The sequence below is a fragment of the Ammospiza nelsoni genome, chromosome 6, assembly GCF_027579445.1.
Source record: "Ammospiza nelsoni isolate bAmmNel1 chromosome 6, bAmmNel1.pri, whole genome shotgun sequence".
Classification (NCBI taxonomy): Eukaryota; Metazoa; Chordata; class Aves; order Passeriformes; family Passerellidae; genus Ammospiza; species Ammospiza nelsoni.
Genome location: NC_080638.1, coordinates 39,319,089 through 39,336,848, shown reverse-complemented (window position 1 = coordinate 39,336,848; position 17,760 = coordinate 39,319,089). Strand labels below are relative to the sequence as shown.

Sequence of the window (17,760 nt, the reverse complement as noted above, 5' to 3'; positions counted from 1 at the left end):
CATTAAAGTTTGATCTTAGTTTTTGAAAAAGACCATCTGTTGTGTACTGCATATTGTACATTTAATTTGCATCATACAAATGAATACCCAAAGTCTGGTTGTTTTTAAGTTGATCCTTTTGCTTACTGTTTTTTGTTTGTTTGTTTGTTTTATGGTGGTGTTTTGTTTTGTTTTTCCAGAAAATAGAGGCTCGAGTATCTGCTGATGAAGATCTTAAGCTTTCTGATCTTCTGAAATATTACCTTAGGGAATCTCAAGCTGCTAAGGTGAATCTATGGGTTTTTGTTCAGTGAAACTGTGGGTTTTTAACATTAAAAAAAAAAAAAGGAGAGAAAGTGATACGGGCTCATCAACTCACAATATAGATAGATTAAAATGCTGCCTGCTCTAGCCTGCAGTTTTTCCCTTGGCTGTAAAACCTGTTTGTATTGAGTATAAGGAGTAACAAAGTAGTTGCTGATGTGGGACTGACTGTATGGAACTGAGTAAGCCACTTGTCAAGGCCAAATCATGCAGTAACAAGAAACACTGGAAGGGCTGTTCTCATGTTTGCAGTGTGTTTGGTGTTTGTAAGTGCAAGCAATTCTGCTTTTTTTTTTAATATTAAAATGGGATATTTCCTATAATCTACTAGTGCAGATATGAAAACGCGTGGGCTGAATTTGACATTCTGTGCTTGCAGAAAATTTCATTCTTACTGTTTGTTTGATGTGAGATGATTAAATTGTATCCCAGAATGAGCAAGCATTTGACAGTAAACGTCTGTAGTTACAAGATTACAAACTGTTGCACAAAAAATGTTACTACTGCTTCTTGGGCTCTGTGTGTATTTCAGATACATAATCTAAAGGTAGTTTGTTTCTAATCTAAGAAGCTGTGAAATTTCCCATGGTTTGCCTTCTTTGGCTTTTTGGAGTTTGATCTAAGCCATCTGTTGCTAGCCTCTGTCAGACAAGATGGAGACCAAACAGTATTATGTTGTGGATCTATCTAGTATGGACATTCCTGTCACTTGGAGGATGAAGTAAAGTGAATGCAAATAATTTACTAAGAACTAAAATACAGCAACAAGGACTAAAATTAATTTGATTTTTTAAATTACTTGGAATATAATAAAATCCTTGGGTAGAGTCTTATAAACTCCATACAACCTTTGTTTTTTTAATAGGATCTCCTATATAGAAGATCTAGGTCACTAGTGGATTATGAAAATGCTAATAAGGCATTGGATAAAGCAAGAGCAAAAAATAAAGATGTGCTGCAAGCTGAAACTACTCAGCAAATATGCTGTCAGAAGTTTGAGAAAATTTCTGAATCAGCAAAACAAGGTATTTGGGTGGTCCTTGATCCTATGTTACTACTTGAAATTAACATAGTATGTTATTAATGAGAATTAATGTAATTAATAAGAAAATATTTTTGTACTGTTTCCTAAGCAGGAATATTATTTTTTAATTATGATTTACTTATTTTAGAAAGTTCAAATTTTATTTTTCTTTGGCTTCTTATAGCTCTGATAGGTAGAGCAAAGTCGAGGTGCAAATTGCTTGTTAAGCTTTTTTCCCCACATACATAAGCTAGGATACAAAATGATAACAGTTAGCAGTAATAGCAAATGAATATTTTAGTGTTAAAATTCCCCTTTTGGGGGGAATTATGCTTTCTTCTGTGAAGGCACCTGTCTGACCAGTCTGTCACAGATACAATACTACATTAGAGGAGGGAGAAATAATGAAATGAGATTTCACTGAATTACAGGGTTAGTAGAGAAAACGAACCTTATTTACATGTTACTTTTCTTCTGGAAACTCGCTGTCTTTTTTAGGCTAAACTTCAGTGAGTTAGTAGGTGTCTGAGTCATCATTTGTGGCAGATCTGTTCAAGGTTTAAACACTATGCTCTCCTGTTTTTATTATTGAAGAGTTGTTTGAGCCTGTAAATCTGGTTAATGATTCCTGTAAATGAGACAATGGAGAATGAGTGATCCTGTTAGCCACAATGGTATATGCAGAAGGCATACTGTTGTTCACTCTAGTTTTAGCTTAGTATATTCCCTGAAGACTTTCAAGTATCAGCCTTGAAAGAACAGTGCAGTGGAATAAGAGAAGTAAATGTTAAAAGCATCCACTTGGCAGTCTTTTTTCAAAAGAGCTTAGTGTCCACAAAAGGTTACCTAGAGGTGAGGAGCTGCAGTGATGGTTTCCTTTCTTCCAAGTGAGTGGCAGTATTTGTGAGCCCAGAATGTGCTGAGATTAAACGTGAGGTTTTTCTTTGTTCCTTCTCTCACCCTTTACCTCTTCCATCCTGAAGGAATATCTATCTGTTAATAGCTGAGGTCACTAGCAGGGATACTGTTAATGAGTCCATTTTTATTTTCTATAGAACTGATAGACTTTAAGACAAGAAGAGTTGCAGCATTCAGAAAAAATCTGGTGGAACTAGCAGAACTGGAATTAAAGCATGCTAAGGTAACTGTGATCCTTTTTGGCCTATATTTCAAGTGATTTTAAATATTTGATTAACCAAAATGGCTTCAGTTGTTGTATGATACACACTTCACATTCAGGAAGGAGAATTTTAAGTTTTGTCCATAAAGATTAAATTTCTTTAATAAAGATAAAATGAAGTATAGATGAAGTGTCTCAGGGACTGGTATGCTTGAGGTGCCTCTGGAAAACTCATACCCTGGAAGAGAATTTTGCTTTCAGTCTTGTGTTTGTTTGATACTTACATCTACAGAATTTGAAAACTTACCTGTTTTTAAAACTTCATCTCTCCATTTCACTGTGAGAAAGGAAGTGGTTTCTCCTGTTAGCCAGATTTTGGGACTTGATGTATAGGGTATTCAGCATGAGATCACACTGGCTTGTCTGGTATGATGAGTATGCTTTTTGAACCTTTTTGCCTTTAAACCATTAACAAAAGAGGCATGTTGCAGATAGCCTTTTCAGGAACAAAAATTTTTGTGGGAAAATAACTTTAGGAGGCCTGTACTGTCTTTGAGTTTCACAATGTATTTGGTTTCATGGATGACTACAACAGTCTCTTGTTTGAACAGTCTTACAGCTGGAGGCAGCTTTCTTTTAAAAATCAGTTCTTTAGCATTTCTCTTCAAATCTGAAACTGCATTGGTTAGGAAGCTGTGAATTAACTCAGAATATATCTGATGAAAGGACTTGTTAAGAGGTGTATTGCTGCTTTACTTTCTTTTCAGCAGTGTTGATGGTGTCATTCTTCCTTCTGTTTGTAAAACCCATGTGCAATAATAAGGGTTGTTTGGGGGACTTCTTTAAAAAGATCTTTGTAGGTGTAAGTTCAGCTAAATGAGATATTTATGTATTGCTGGTAAAGCAATCAGTAATGTATGGAACACATGACTTTTTTTTCAGATGAACAGTCCTTACTTTAAATAGTCCTAGCAATCTTACTTGAACAGTTTTTATTGATTTGCCATATTGTGCTTTAGTAAGGGAATGCTTCTGTCCTGCTTCAGTCATTGACTCTTCATCATCTCTTGTAACTGACTTTTCTGAAGTCTCCACATGCCTTGAAGTGGAACGCTTAGACAATGTCTCTGTCTTCTATTAAAGAATCATTTCTTGTAACTATGCAAGTCACAATGTTGGAATAACATTCTCTTTAATTTTGACAGCTAATGACTGTGGAATGCAGGGGGAAGATGCTTAAATTATGTAGCTTTCAACTTGATACATGTTTCCTGTGTCCTCAGTACCTGGAAGTTCTTGAAGATTTTTAGCTTTAGTTTGTTGCCACAGCTTGTGTTTAACGCTAATTTCTTTGAATAGTCTCTCTGTGACTTACCTTGTCTTAGTAAATTTAATAACAAGGAGCCCATGAAGCTGGATATAGAACCTCTGAATTGTAGTTCTGCTTTTGAAGATGAATTTTTTTTGCTGACCCTTTTCACCTACTTTATCATGGAGCACACCATTCACCAGACAGTTTTTAATCTTTAAAGCTTTACAATAATAAAAGGTCATTTTGACTAAGAATGATAAGTCTTGAAACATTAACAAATACTGTAACTTGTTGAATGAAAGATGTTTCATTTCTCACGAGGTTTGAAAATTCTCTTTTTCAATGCCACTGTTTCATATTTAAAAACAAGCTAAGCTACAGATGGATCAGTTTGGTTGCACTGTTTTTCTTTCTGTGAATTCTGAGTTTGATTATTACAAAATTTATGAGTACAGTGGGTTGTACTTTTCAACATTATATAATGGGAAATGTTCTTATTAATGCAGTAACCAAGGTATTTGAAGAGGGACTTATGGATAAATTTTTAATTTTTATTAGTCTATACAGAGTGTTGAAGGATGAAATGGTTTGATGGACACTTTCTAGGTTAGTTCCATAAAAGAAGAAAATAAGATATTAAAAGACTTGTTTGTTGGGTTGGGTTGTGTTTTGTTTTGTTTTTATATAGTATTGTGCCCTGATGTGGGAAGAGCAGTGCTAGAGGAATATGAAATGCAAATCATGAGCAATGCTTCCATTTCAAGGACTAGGTAGCCCTGGTTTTGACTGCGCTAAGCTGGGCTGTTTCTAGACACCTAATTGCTCTGGAAGACTAATGGAAGTGTAAAAGAAAGCTGTGTTTTTCATGTAGGCAGTCAATTAATTACGTCAGCCTAAAAGCCCCCTCCTTCTAGGTTTTTGGCAAAATACTTTGCCTGATGCTGGCAGTCTCTGTCTGTGTGCTTTTGCACTTCCTGGAGGCAGACATGTGAAGTTTTAATAGCAACAAAATGGCAATTGCTTGGTCAGTCGAGTGTGGAGCACAGTGCTGACAAACTTTGCAACATGAACTATTACCCAAGTGTACCTATGTGTGTGCTTCCAGCCAAGTAGGGAGGAGGTCTGGGGACAATGGATATACTGCTGCAGCCTTTTGCTAGAAGTCTTCTATTATGGGTAGTCTTTTTCAGCAGTGAGTGCCTCCAGACTAGATGCCATGCAGATGCATCTGTTTCTGAATCAGTCTAGCTGTGTATCTTCTGGACTCGGAGCTGCCTCACACAAAAACCATAGAGCTGAAATATGATGTAGCAGTTGTGTGTTGAGCTCACCTGAGAGGCTCTTCTGGAGGAATTTGGAGGACACAATGAAGGCTGCTGCTTGACTTGCAGTTTAAAGTTACTTGCTCTGTGTGGAAAGAAAAACACAGAGGTTGCTGCACAGAAGAAGTCAAGAGTGACCAAAGAATTGAGAGAAGGTTCTGAGGCACAGCTTGCATTTTGTGAACTATACCTGCCTGTAGCTCTAGAAGACTTGAGGGCCATAGGGAAATAAACTCAGTAAATCAGGGACACTGTACATACAAATTCTAAGTAAACCCTTTCTGCCCAGTTATGTTCATACTCCTTCCCTATAACATACTTCTTGGAAGTATTAATATCCTCTTCTCCTTTTGAATAACAACTAAAGACTTTTGAAAAAGCTAAAAATCAGACTGTGGGTTGGGTTTGCTTTAAGATGATGAAAAGGCAGACTGCTGCCAGGAAGGATGATGATGCATGATTCTTCCTTTCCCTTATGTTGGCACAGTTATGTGTGCAGCTGCATAGTAAGAAGGGCTGAAGGTCGCTCTGGGTTTTCCTAAGCTTTCTTTGTCTTGTTTTCACAACATCCCTTGTATCAAAACACACAGTTTTGTCTGGGAGGGTCTGGTAATAAAAGAGAGCTGCTTTCTTAGCAGCAGCATGTACCCTAGATCTATTTAGAACACCTGCCAAACTGAAGCTTTAGATTATCATTGGTCAGTGACCTACTCTAAACATGCTGATATTTCTTTTTCTGTGGCCATTCTGGCTGATTACCCCCCCTAGGTAGTGCTTAGCTTCTGTTTTACTAGTTCTGTATTTCTTCATAACTTAATGCAGCTGTAGCTAATGTAAGACCTGAGTCAGTGTTTGGCCATTTTGGTGCAAAAGCTGCATTTTGTGTACACAGTTCAGCATTTTAAATGGTTGGATTTTGAGGTATTCCTGTGCTGGACTTTGTGTTCAGGAAGGGAGGTTTGATAGCTGCTGAAACTGCTACAGTTATAATCATATAGCATTCATAGCCTTGGCTGTACAGTGAGTCTTTTGACATTGAATTGTAACTGCGTAACACAGCCACCTCCTTCATGTAAACAACCAGAAACATTTATTTTCCACAAATACTAACATATACACTCTTGCCTCTCTGCGTTTTTTGGAAAAATAATTTCTTGTGTACTAGCAACAGATGTCTGTTTGGAGCCAATAGAAGAAGGAAGTAAGCAAAATGCAGTGCTAAGGGATTTGCTGAAATGTATTGTCAGTAATTCTTTCTTTCCTGAAAAGGGTGTTTGTGTCACTGTGGTTCTGCCAATAATTTTAATATCTGCAGCTTAGGAGTGTGAACTGGCAAGAAGCACTTTTCTGAATCTGAATGTATTGGACTTTCTCAAGCTGTGGTGATGTAAATCAAGTATGTCATATACTGCAGCCACAAGGAGTAATGGTTCACAGTTTCTATTGTCCTTGATTTATTATAATTTAAATAAGGTGGTTCTTGTGAACTTTGTAAATTTGATCTAATGACAATGAATTATGTGCCTGTTTGGAAAATTTGAGTAGACTGGCTGGCTTAGTCTGGAAATGACTGAGGTGTAAAAGATGTTTTGATGGTTTAACCTCAGCTGGCAAGTAAAACTCAGGAAAGTGAGAAAACTGGTGGGTTGAGTTAAAGACAGTTTAACAGGGAAAGCAAAAGCCATGCACACAAGAAAAGCCAAGCAAAGACTTTATTCACTGCTTCCCATGTTCATCCATGGAACATCTGTTCCCATGGCAGATGTTCATCCATCTCCAGGAGAGCAGGGCCCCATTATGTGTGACAGTGACTTGAGAAGACAATAGTCTGAATGCCTCCCTCTTCCTTCTTATTTCCCCCACATGATATACTAAGCATGATGTCATATGATCTGGAATATCCCTTTGGTCACTTGGGGTCAGCTGTCCTAGCTGTGTCCCCTCCCATCTCCTGTGCACCCCCAGCCACTTCTCCAGCGTGCCAGTACAAGAAGCAGGAAAGGCAGAGTCAGAGCTGCTTGGCAATGATTATGTCATCTCTATGTTATCAACATAATTTTCAGCACAAATCCAAAATATATCCCCATATAAGCCACTGAGAAGAAAATTAATTGTACCCCAGCCCAGCACAGATGTTCTGGTAACTGTTTTTTTTAGAGTGCTACATAATGGTCTGTAAATTACAAATCTCTTCATGCTTCTGTAAGAAGATGGCCAAAAGGTTATTGTCACACTTTAGTTACAGGTAATGTGTGCAGTCCATAAGTGTACTTCAGATTGAATTCCATTTGAAGACTGAAGACTTCAGATTGAAGTATTCCTTTCAATTCATTAGATCATTACGGTCAAGAATCAGCTTTTCAGTAGCAGAGACCTTAAATTTATGAATCCTGTACACCACAAAGATGGGTACATGTCCTCATGTATCTTGCTTATATAGAATTTATTCATGTCACCAAATTACAAGCATTCTGAAAAATACCTTGTCACTGTCCTCTGCCAGTCTAGACATAAAGAGACAAAAAAGCTGTTGAAGCTGTAACTGATATTGCTGTCTTCTAAATAAAACTGAGAAGTATTAAGTAGGCATAACTGGGAATCTGTTTTTAAGCCTTTAAATCAGTTAATTGCTTAATCTGGATTATAAGAACCTGAAGTGGGCATAGAATTATGATTTTAGCTTTTGAGGCTGAGGGATGACTGTCCTGCTTATCTATCACAAGTCATTGGAGTACTTTTAACTGAAGGAGTATTTACAAATTCTTAAGGACTTCTGTGGACTGTTTATGAAAGGCATGGAAATCACAGATACTTAGATGCTTTTGTGTGTCTGAATTTTTTATACGTTTCTTTTTTGTTCCAGAAATTGTTTTAGAAGTCAGCAGTTTCTTCCATGTTCATAACTGGGCATTCAGACTGCTTTGGTCCTGCATTTTATCTGAACCTGATAGGAATTACTCTTAACACTGTCAACAGCCCAACATTTTTTTCTTACATAGAGATTTCAGATTTGGGAACAAATGTAGTACAGGTATTTCATAGTGAATAGCTAGTTGTTTAAAGTGATCTAAGCATACATGAATGAACATACAAATACTGAGTTGTTTTGGTGGTGTTTTTTTCCTGCAAAGTAAATTCTGGCTTATCAATCACATCTGCTTAAATCAAAACAGTATCAGTTCTCTAAATTCATTCAGATACCTGAAAACCAGTCTGTATATTTTTATGGTAGAGCCAGAATGCTTTAAATAAGATTAAAAACTGTATTTGGAAAGGCGGCCAGAGCTTGGCTTAGAGTTGAGTTAATGTTCTGGTAATCACTGCTGTAGCTCCAGCTGTAATGGCTAAACTCGATGGCTAAAGCACCTGGCTGAGCATGTCAGTCAGTCTGCTGTCTTTCTAACTGGGCCTCCTCCTTGAACAAAGCTGTCAGCTCAAATGGCTGCTGTAAGTGAGGAGATCCCGAGTGCTATGAATTGTTTAATATTTGCTGATGAATACAGTATTCACAGTATTCAGTAACACATGAATACTTAGACTTAGGGGATCTCATTCTAGAAACAGAGCAATGGCCCTGCTATATAAAATATTTTAAACTTTGCAACTGTGAATTTCATTGCTGAGAGAGTGCTCTGCAATGAATAGATTTTGTGGCCAAACTAGACCTCTAGGAAGAAATGTGAAAGGGTGTTAAGTGCTTATTTTTGAATCTCAGATTGGCTCTCTTTATTTCCATGACGCTATATTCCTACATTCAAAAAAACTTTCAATACAAAAGTTACACATATTTTTCCATAAGTTCAAAGCCTGTCCATTCTTCTTTAGTTGTGTCATTGCTATTTAAAAAACATTGTTCTGTCACAAGCTTAAAAGAAAGAAGACAAATGTGGTGATATTTTTCTTTATTTTTACAGGGTAACTTACAGCTTCTGCAGAGCTGCCTGGCAGTGTTAAATGGTGACACATAAGCTACGGTCCGTCCTCCCACTAACAAGGGCTGCCCTCCTCTGGATTTTGTTTTCATGACTTTAAATAGGCATTTACAATTCCCTGGAGAAAACATTTGACAAAGTGCACATAAGCAAGCTTCTTCTTTCAAAAGAATTAAACATGTGAAAGTAGCTCCAGACTATATGAACAGCATACTTGTTATACATACATATTCATGTTTATTTAATCATTATACGCTTTCATTGTTCAGAAACCAAATGCTCGGGTTTTGTGAAAATAGCCAATATAATAATGTTCATGTTATGAATACTATGATACGGCTGCAATCTTATTTACCTTTGTAAGTAATTTCTGAAGATCAACATATGAGGCACATTGTTCAAACGGCCTAAATATTACCATTAGATATTTGAATATTGTTACTATAATGGCATTGTATACACTGTCTTAGTTTTTTTTTCCATGTACTTATAACAAAAAACTTATCTTTTTTTCAATTGTGAACATTTCTTAGAAATTTTGGAGAACTTTGTGTAACCTTTATAACTATGATTTAAAAAGAAAAGCAGATGCATTAGTATGTTTGCCTTAACTTGTAGACTAATCCAATTATTGTAAAATAAACCATGAAATCAGTGATTTTTCTAAAATGATGCAGACACTGTATCATATATAAGCTTAGTATTTTCTAGTAAATTAGATTAATTTTTTTCTCTATTCATTGTCTAAAAACCATTGACTAAGTATTGGATTGGTCTGACTCGCCCAGTACTTTTCACTTGCATTCTCAGGTTTTATCTGTTTGTCTGTGACTTTCCTACCCAGTGTTGTACTTAAATTGTTTTGAGCTTGGTGGCTGACTCTGCAATTTCTTTGGCAGAAATACATTTGAGAGAACTTCCTGGGTTTCTTCTGAGAAAGGGGAAATAAAGTAGCAGAAGGGAGTTCAGAAGGTGCATAAAAAATCAGTGAAAAGTAATACTGCCCCACTGTCACACAGATAAAATGTTTTGCTTCAGGAAAAAAGTGAAGGTATCCCCTGTAAAGGAGTGTGTTAAGAGGATCTCACTCTGCTAACTGGACTTAAGACTTAGAGCTATGAATCCAGTATTGTTAGTTGTCTTGATTGGTCTCCCTTCCTTGAACTATGACCCTTTTCCAAGAGGTGCTGCTATGTTGTGTGATTTCACAATGTCATAAAATGAGGCTTTACTTGATGAATCACTCTTCACAGTGGGATTTCTGCTTTATAAGCAATATATGCTGTTTGCAGGCCTTCAGTGGAGCAGCAAAGTTTGGGTGAATGGTATGGTTGAAAATGCAGATCAGTGTAAGTAAATGTCTGATTACAGATGCCCTGTACTGCCACACAGAGGCGTGTGGTTTGTTTTGTTTCTCTCAGATAGGGTAAATTGCACAGTGTTTTATACTTACCCTGCTGCCTTGCACATCAAAACATTGCAATGGCAGAGAAGTTTGCATTGTGCTTTGATTCATGTACCCATCACCTCAGGCTTCGATGCCCAGTGCCCAGTGGGTCTTGGCAACTTAGCTAGTACAGAGAGTATTCCCAGCAATGCCTACTGCACCAATACTGTGCTGTTCATCTTCTAGATATAACAGGTATAATTCCTAAGGAACTCATCTATAAATAGACTACAAGGGACAACGATGACAATGTATATATAGTTAACAATATTGTAAATATTTTAAGTAGGATGTGGGAACAGTTTTTCGATTAGTCCTCGCTGTTGAGTGTTAATAGCTCATTAAATTTTTTCCAAGCCTCTTGGTATTGGGTGTGTCTCTTAAAGCTCTAACTGTGGCTCGGTAACTCTGGTAAAAAGTGCTTAAAGCGTGACTCGAGGACCTGAAACTCCGTGGAGTAAAGGGAAGGAACCTGCCCGCTCCTCGCCGCGGGGCGGCCCGGGAGCCGCCGGGCGCCGCTCTGGGCCGGCGGGGGCGCCTTTCCCCGCGGGGCGGGGCGGGGCTCGGCCGCCGGAAGCTGCCGGCCGCCCGGAAGGGGCCGGGCCGGGCCTGGCTGCGGCAGGGCCGAGCTCAGCGGTGGCGCCATGAGCCGCCTGCGGGAGGAGGATGATCCGTACGTGGTGGAGGAGCCCAGCGACGAGGAGCGAGCGCTCAGCAGGTGCCTGGAGCTGCCGGTCGGGGGTGGGCGGGCCCCGCTCCCCGCCTGGCTTGTGCTGGCCCGGGCGCGCAGTGACGCTGGCGGTGCCAGGCCGTGGGCAGCGAGCCCGGGCAGGAGGATCGGCCTCGCTCCATCATCCGCGGCGATTTCCGTGAAACCGGCGTATTTATATTTCTGGATGCACAGCTCCCTCCGCGGAGCGAGAGCTGCCGGGGCGTTGTGGTAGGCCGCACGCCGTCGGCTGAAGCTCCTTTGCGTTTAAACCAGAGTTTTAATACTCCTAAGCTAATAAAGTGTTTCAATATGTACATTGCCCATAAGCATAGGAGTAAGGGCTCTCCCGTGCACCCACACAATTCGGATGTTCATTCCCCAGTGACTATGTCCACGTTTTAGCCTGTTTGTAATAATTGGGTGTGTACCGCTTGGCTATTTGTAGCTCCGAGGATGAGGTGGATGTGCTCCTGCACGGCACTCCTGACCAGAAGCGGAAGCTGATACGGGAGTGCCTGACTGGCGAGAGCGAGTCTTCCAGCGACGATGAGTTCCAAAAGGAGATGGAAGCAGAACTAAACACCACCATGAAGACTATGGAAGGCAAATGGAAATCACCCGAAATGGGTAGATCAAGCTTAACATCTGCTTGCATATATGAAATACTGAATTATGTGTTAGTGGCCAAATAATCTTTAGGTTTTGGTTGTATAGTTAAGATTATGTAGCAGTATTTACATCACCACATCCATACAGCACAGAATAGGAGTTGTGATGCAGAGTGGCTTGGCAGTTCATGTTGGCATTTTTGAACTTCTGTGGCCCTGAAATTGTGGGGGACTTTTTTAGTGAATTTTATTGTAATCAAAGTTTGTGAAACAATGTGCCACGCCTGTATTTCTTTCACATTACTAAAAATGTCTTGTGTACTCTGTCGGGCACAGACAGGCCCTACAGAATGATGGTGGTGTCCTCTGTGTCTAAAGGGAGTGTTGGGAGAAACTGTCCTTCAAATGGTACCTGAGGTTCATCTTTGAGGGAGAAGGGAGTAGCTTTGCTCTGAGAATGCCTGTAAATGAAGTAACACAAGTGATGTGAGTGATAGGGGTGTGGGAATAACCTGGGAGAGCTGCTACTTAACACACCCAGGTAGAACAGAGCACTCTGAACAGAGTAACTTGAAAGTAAAGGTTTCTTTTGGGCTATATACTTGCTGTCCTTTTAGCAGGGTGTTCTTACCACTTCTAATTTCACCTGTAGGTACTTCCTCAAGTACTGGATCTGCCAGCACTTCAAAATACTATGATGCCATTTACTTTGATTCTGATTCAGAGGATGAAGATAAAATAGGTAAATGACAGAGGCAAGGGGAGGGCATCTTTATACTGCCACTTACTCTCTCAGATCCTGTAAAATGCTCTGAGGGGGTGGGGGTCAGGAGGCTGTTTTTGAAGGCAGCATTTTTGAGGGGAATTATCAGCCTATGTCATCTCAGCATAGCTCCTGCAATTTTATGATGTATCCCAGTGTAATGCTTTGGGGTCATGCACTTGGAGGAGAGATGAGCCAGCATGTAAGTTTCAGTTTAGATTAATTGCAAGGATGGAAAATGAAAATTGGAAATTGTATATTGTATATTTTGATAATTTGTGTCTGATGGATGGAATATGTTCTTGCACATTTTTTCCAGATACACAGGATGTCCGGAAAACCAGAAAACATCAGCAACGGCGGATTCTCTCCAATGATGAGCTGCTGTATGACCCAGAAGAAGACAGTAGAGACCAAGAGTGGGTAGACTCACAGAGGAGAGGGTAAGCAACCATAAATATTTGAATTGTAAGATACTTAACATCAACTGAAAATTTTAAAATGAACATGGTAAATGTAGAGAAAAAGCCAATGCTGTCAAATCCATAATATGAAACTAATTTTTATATATAAACTTAAAGCATAAGAAACTTAAAAGCCTGTAAAATGTTTTGGGTGTATGTAATAGAACTTGAGTCTTCAAAACGACACAAAACTTTAAAATTTTTTAAATCAAGATTTCAAAATTCTCTAAGCCAATTTTGTCTGTACATCTTATCTAAACAACCATGCTATGAATTAAACTGTTGCAAGATAATTTGATTGCTGATTAATATTTGTTCCTGATAAATAGTGAATTTCTGGTTTTGGAAAACTTTCAACTTAGCAAGCCACAAAATGTGCAGAGAAAACAGGAACAATACAAAGGTACTTTATTGAGGGGTTTTTGAAGGTTGAAGTAGAAAAATGACTGCTGCAGCAGAAGTAAAATTTTCCACCTAAATTTATTGATTAAGATAATGAATGTTGCCTGCAGAGATGGTACTTGAGATACCTCCTTTGTCAGAGGAGAGGGCTGTTAGGCACAAATTCTCATGCCAGATGTATTTGTCTCACCAAATGAAAATACTCCGTAAATCAAAAGATACTGGTATGTGTTTTCCCCTCACTTCTCATTTATGTTGACTTAATGCAAAAGGTGTCCAGAATGAGCCAAGTATTAAATGGTGAATTTTAATGCAAAGAGAGGTTTGACATTGAATTACTATGACCAACAGCAAGGGCATGTAATTTCACTTTTTGTGTCTGCTTCCTCCTCTCTCGAATTGGTAGGTACCGGAACCAGAGAAGAGCACCACAGCAGAGGCAGGCAAAGCCCACAGCTGTTCCAAACAGTGATGCTGTTCTGAACTGCCCTGCCTGCATGACAACACTATGCCTGGACTGCCAGAGGTAACAACAGTGAACAATAAGGGGTCTTTTTGTAATTTCTTTTTCTCAGTCAGTAGTATTGTTAGCATCTTCAGTTTGATCTATGGATTTTTATCAACTGTGTCTCACAAGGTAGCCCTAATAACAAGAAGGCAGGTAGATGTGAGTCAGATTTAGGGTTAGATGCTGGTTTGTAAGAGTGATGATCACTTTAACCTGCAGTGTGGAGATGGGGAAGAATAGGGTAGAACGTTAGCATAGTGGAGTAGGTAAATTTTTTAAAAAAACAATAATTGTGAAGACTCAACAGGCATTTCAGGAAGATTGGGGATTTTAGAGATACCTATCTAATATATATTTTGGCTTGATGTTTGGAGGCATAAAACTATTCTAGGTTATTTTTGTCTAAAAATGTCTTGTTAAAAGAGGATTAAGCAAAATAAAGATAGTATATTCTTGCTTGGTTTGAGTCTCACCAGTTAGGTTTTAGTGCAGTTACATTTAAAAGTTCCAGGAAGGTATTTAGGTGAGAGTCCACAGTATGGTTTGCTGCTATTCAGTATCTGACTGCATTGTAGGCCTAGTGGGTGCTGCTGACCTGTGCTAAGGAAAGGACTCTAGAAGTGGGAGTAAAGTAGAAAGAAATCTTCTGAAATGAGGAATAAAATACCTGTCATTTACTGAGTATTTTTGGTGATAGAGGATGAAATTCCACAGCAGCCTGAAATCATCTAAGTACTGGCTGCTGTTTTTCTCTGTTTTGGCTTTGCTGGCTCTGGTACTCCTTGACCATTTTCTGTAGTTAAGTATTTCAATTTGCTAAGCTAACAGAAAACTGTATTTTTATTGTCAGACTGGTCTTTCCTGGGTTCAATCCACTGCAGTAGCTCAGCACAGTGTCATACAAGCAATAAGCCAGCAGAATTCCAGATTGGACTTCTGCAGCCACTGTTGTATTCATTCAGGCTGCTGTAAAATTGCAGCCTGAGGGACATTGAGTTAAATTGAACTACATTACTGAATTTTGCTACATACTCCAGATACAGAGTTGTTAAGACTGATGACAGCTGAAATTTTATGTTTTATTATAGACATGCTGCTTCTAGCATGATATGTCAATGATATTACTTATAAATAAGGAATTTCAGACTTGCATGACATTGTAGGATGTCACTGCCAGCAGATGAGTCACTCACAGATTCCTGATCCTTTACTATTATGAGGTATATGTAGCAATGCATAATTCTGCAATACCAATACCATTGTACTCCAGGGCGTTTCTTTCAGCAACAGACAGTATTTTAAAAATGCCTTAAAAAACAACAGATGGCTGCAATTCTATGTTTTTATTATTTTTGTAGCTGTGACTTCTGTTTATAAAATTTCTGCTTATTTGGCTTTCAGCCCTTTGGCATGTTACTTCCTATCTTTAATCCCATACCCAGTGATGGTAACAGATTTCTTGGAAGCAGTGTTGTATGAATGGTATGACTTGCATTTTCTCCCCTTCTCCATAGACATGAATCTTACAAAACACAGTACAGAGCAATGTTTGTGATGAACTGCGTTGTTAACAAAGAGGAAATTCTGAAATACAGAAAGAAGGTAAAGAGAAGTAAGAAAAGGAAGCACAGCAAAGAAATTGACTCTATACAATCAAATCAAGAAGAAGAGGAAATATATCATCCAGTATTATGTACTGAATGCTCAACTGAAGTAGCAGTAATGGATAAAGATGAAGTTTTTCACTTCTTCAATGTTCTGGCCAGCCACTCCTAATGTGGAAATGCAGGGGGGAAAATCCTGTGCTGTTTTTAAGAGCGTGGGAAGTGTTAGAAATACAGGCACACTTGCCTTTTTGAAAATGTGGTCTTAAAAATGTGCATTTTCATCTGAGAACTTTATAATGGTTGGACTTTTTGCAATGTTTATACAAGGTATACAGTTAACTGTGTGTATATGAGAGCAATATTCATTCCCACCATTGGGAGGTTGTATCATTGGGGATTAAATATTTTGTAAATACCATGTAAGATCTGTATATTATGATCATTCCATGTATATATACTATCCGTTCATCATCTCAGTGTGTATTAGAATGGCTTCTTGGAATAAACACTTTATAGTAACTGATTTTCCATAGCTGCATTGGTTATTTTCTAGCAAGGGATAAACAACATTCACTCAGAATGTTTGATGTCATTAGGCTGTTGTTCTTGGTAGGTTTGCACATGTGGTCTGTGTTATGGTTTTACCCTGGCTGGCAACTAGGCCACACAACTGCTTGCTCACTCCCCTCCACCCTCTCCCCCAGTGGGGAGGAAAATTTGGACCAGCAGACCCACAGCAAGAGGAGCCCACACTAAAGCAGGTGTTCTGAAAAAACTTGTGACCCCATGGCAGGCCCATGTTGGAGCAGGCTGTGCCTGAAGGACTGCACTCTGGAAAAATGACCCACAAAGGAACAGTTTTGGAAGAAGTGTTGCCTGTGGGATGGATTCACGTTAGAGAAGTTAGTGGAGTAGTCTCCTGTGGGAGGTACCTCACACTGGAGCAGGGGAAGGACTTCTAGACCAGTGGCAGGAACAATGGGTGATGAACTGACCATAACCCCCATTCCCTGTCTTGCTGCACTTCTGGTGGGGGAGGAAGTAGAGCCCAAGAAGCAGGGTGAGTGAGCTCTCCCAATACTTAAGTCATGGACCTTTGTGTGTGTTTCCTCTGTCCATTTGCAGAGGGGAGAGACAGAGCAGCTTTGCTGGGTACCCGGTATCCAGCCAGGTCAATCCACCACAACAACACAACTGCTCACCACCTGCTGACCCAGAGCCAGCTTGTCCTTCAACAGTGATCATCTGCCTTCCAGGTAACTCCCCCAGTTTATACACTGGGCATGATATTCTAGGGTATGGAATATCCCTTTGGTCACTTGTCCTGGCCAGGCTCCCTCCCAGTTTTTGATGGCGCTCCTCACTGGCAGAGGATGAGACACTGAAAAGTCCTTGACTTATCCTAAGTGCCTCTTAGTGTTTTGCCAGTGAGCAGGGTCAGAGACACAGACACAAACACCAATTTAAGGAACAGTGTAATTTACTATAATGCAAAACTGCAAAGAATCACAAAAGGATAGGCTATGCAAGGCACATAATCCTTAGCAAAGAATTACAAAAGGAGAAGATAAGCAATGCACCTAATTGTTACTACTGAAGAATGCCTACAGTGATTAAGATACATCACTGGTTACCCTATTACTTGACCATCTAAGTCCTCAAAACATCAGCTGTGGGGAGAAGCTGTCACAGCCAAGGACTGGAGAACCATGCCCGGTAACAGAACTCCAGTGGTGTGTCCACCTTGCAGGCATCCGGGCTCCCTGACTTTGCTGTGAAAGTAGCCCAGATTGTATGCTGTTAAACAAACAAGCTGACATAATTTCTAATTTCCTTCTTCTATTGGCTTTTCCCTAAAGCCTCACCAGTACTCCAGAAGGAACCAAGGGAGTTGTCTTCGATCCTATACACCCCTAGTAAGGCATTCCCAAGTTTCTAGATATGGAAAGGTTTGCAAATAAATGAATACATATAACAGTACTTTTATATAGATAACTTTTGGCTGGACTGTTCACCTAGAGGTTAACTTTGGCTCAGGGGCTGTTGTTTAGACCTTAGTAGTTAACATAGCAACAACCAAACATCCTGGTGTTCATGAGAACATTATTCTCAGACTAAATCCAAGTTACTGACAAGAATATGAACTCCATCCCTGTAGGGAGATAGAACATAAGTAAATAAAGGTAGTAGAGAAAGTAAACTTACCCCCTGAAGAGTTGCAGCTGGGTTAATGATA

The 17,760-nt window shown here is 39.3% G+C and overlaps 2 protein-coding genes across 3 annotated transcripts in view; both read left to right on the top strand.

The window, feature by feature from the left end:
• SNX6 (sorting nexin 6) overlaps positions 1-10,827 on the top strand; it is a 29,537-nt gene extending 18,710 nt beyond the window's left edge. For both annotated transcript variants that reach the window (XM_059474377.1, XM_059474376.1), the window contains exons 11-14: positions 180-266; positions 1,169-1,328; positions 2,383-2,468; positions 8,996-10,827. In XM_059474377.1, coding sequence (XP_059330360.1) covers positions 180-266; positions 1,169-1,328; positions 2,383-2,468; positions 8,996-9,049 — 387 coding nt within the window. In that variant the 3' untranslated portion in view covers positions 9,050-10,827. The remainder of the gene's footprint in view (positions 1-179; positions 267-1,168; positions 1,329-2,382; positions 2,469-8,995) is intronic.
• Positions 10,828-11,053: 226 nt separating this feature from the next.
• EAPP (E2F associated phosphoprotein) lies at positions 11,054-16,047 on the top strand. The gene is made up of 6 exons (XM_059474261.1): positions 11,054-11,178; positions 11,618-11,799; positions 12,433-12,522; positions 12,863-12,986; positions 13,816-13,935; positions 15,432-16,047. Exons 1-6 carry the CDS (start codon positions 11,105-11,107, stop codon positions 15,691-15,693), a joined length of 852 nt encoding a protein of 283 aa, XP_059330244.1. The 5' UTR covers positions 11,054-11,104; the 3' UTR covers positions 15,694-16,047.
• Positions 16,048-17,760: the final 1,713 nt, after the last annotated feature.

What these genes read in the sequence shown, in the direction of transcription:
- EAPP (XM_059474261.1), top strand. Translation starts at nt 11,105, where the DNA reads ATGAGCCGCCTGCGGGAGGAGGATGATCCGTACGTGGTGGAGGAGCCC. An exon ending in AGAGGATGAAGATAAAATAG is followed by an intron (nt 12,523 to 12,862) that starts GTAAATGACAGA and finishes CATTTTTTCCAG; the next exon opens with ATACACAGGATGTCCGGAAA. An exon ending in GTAGACTCACAGAGGAGAGG is followed by an intron (nt 12,987 to 13,815) that starts GTAAGCAACCAT and finishes TCGAATTGGTAG; the next exon opens with GTACCGGAACCAGAGAAGAG.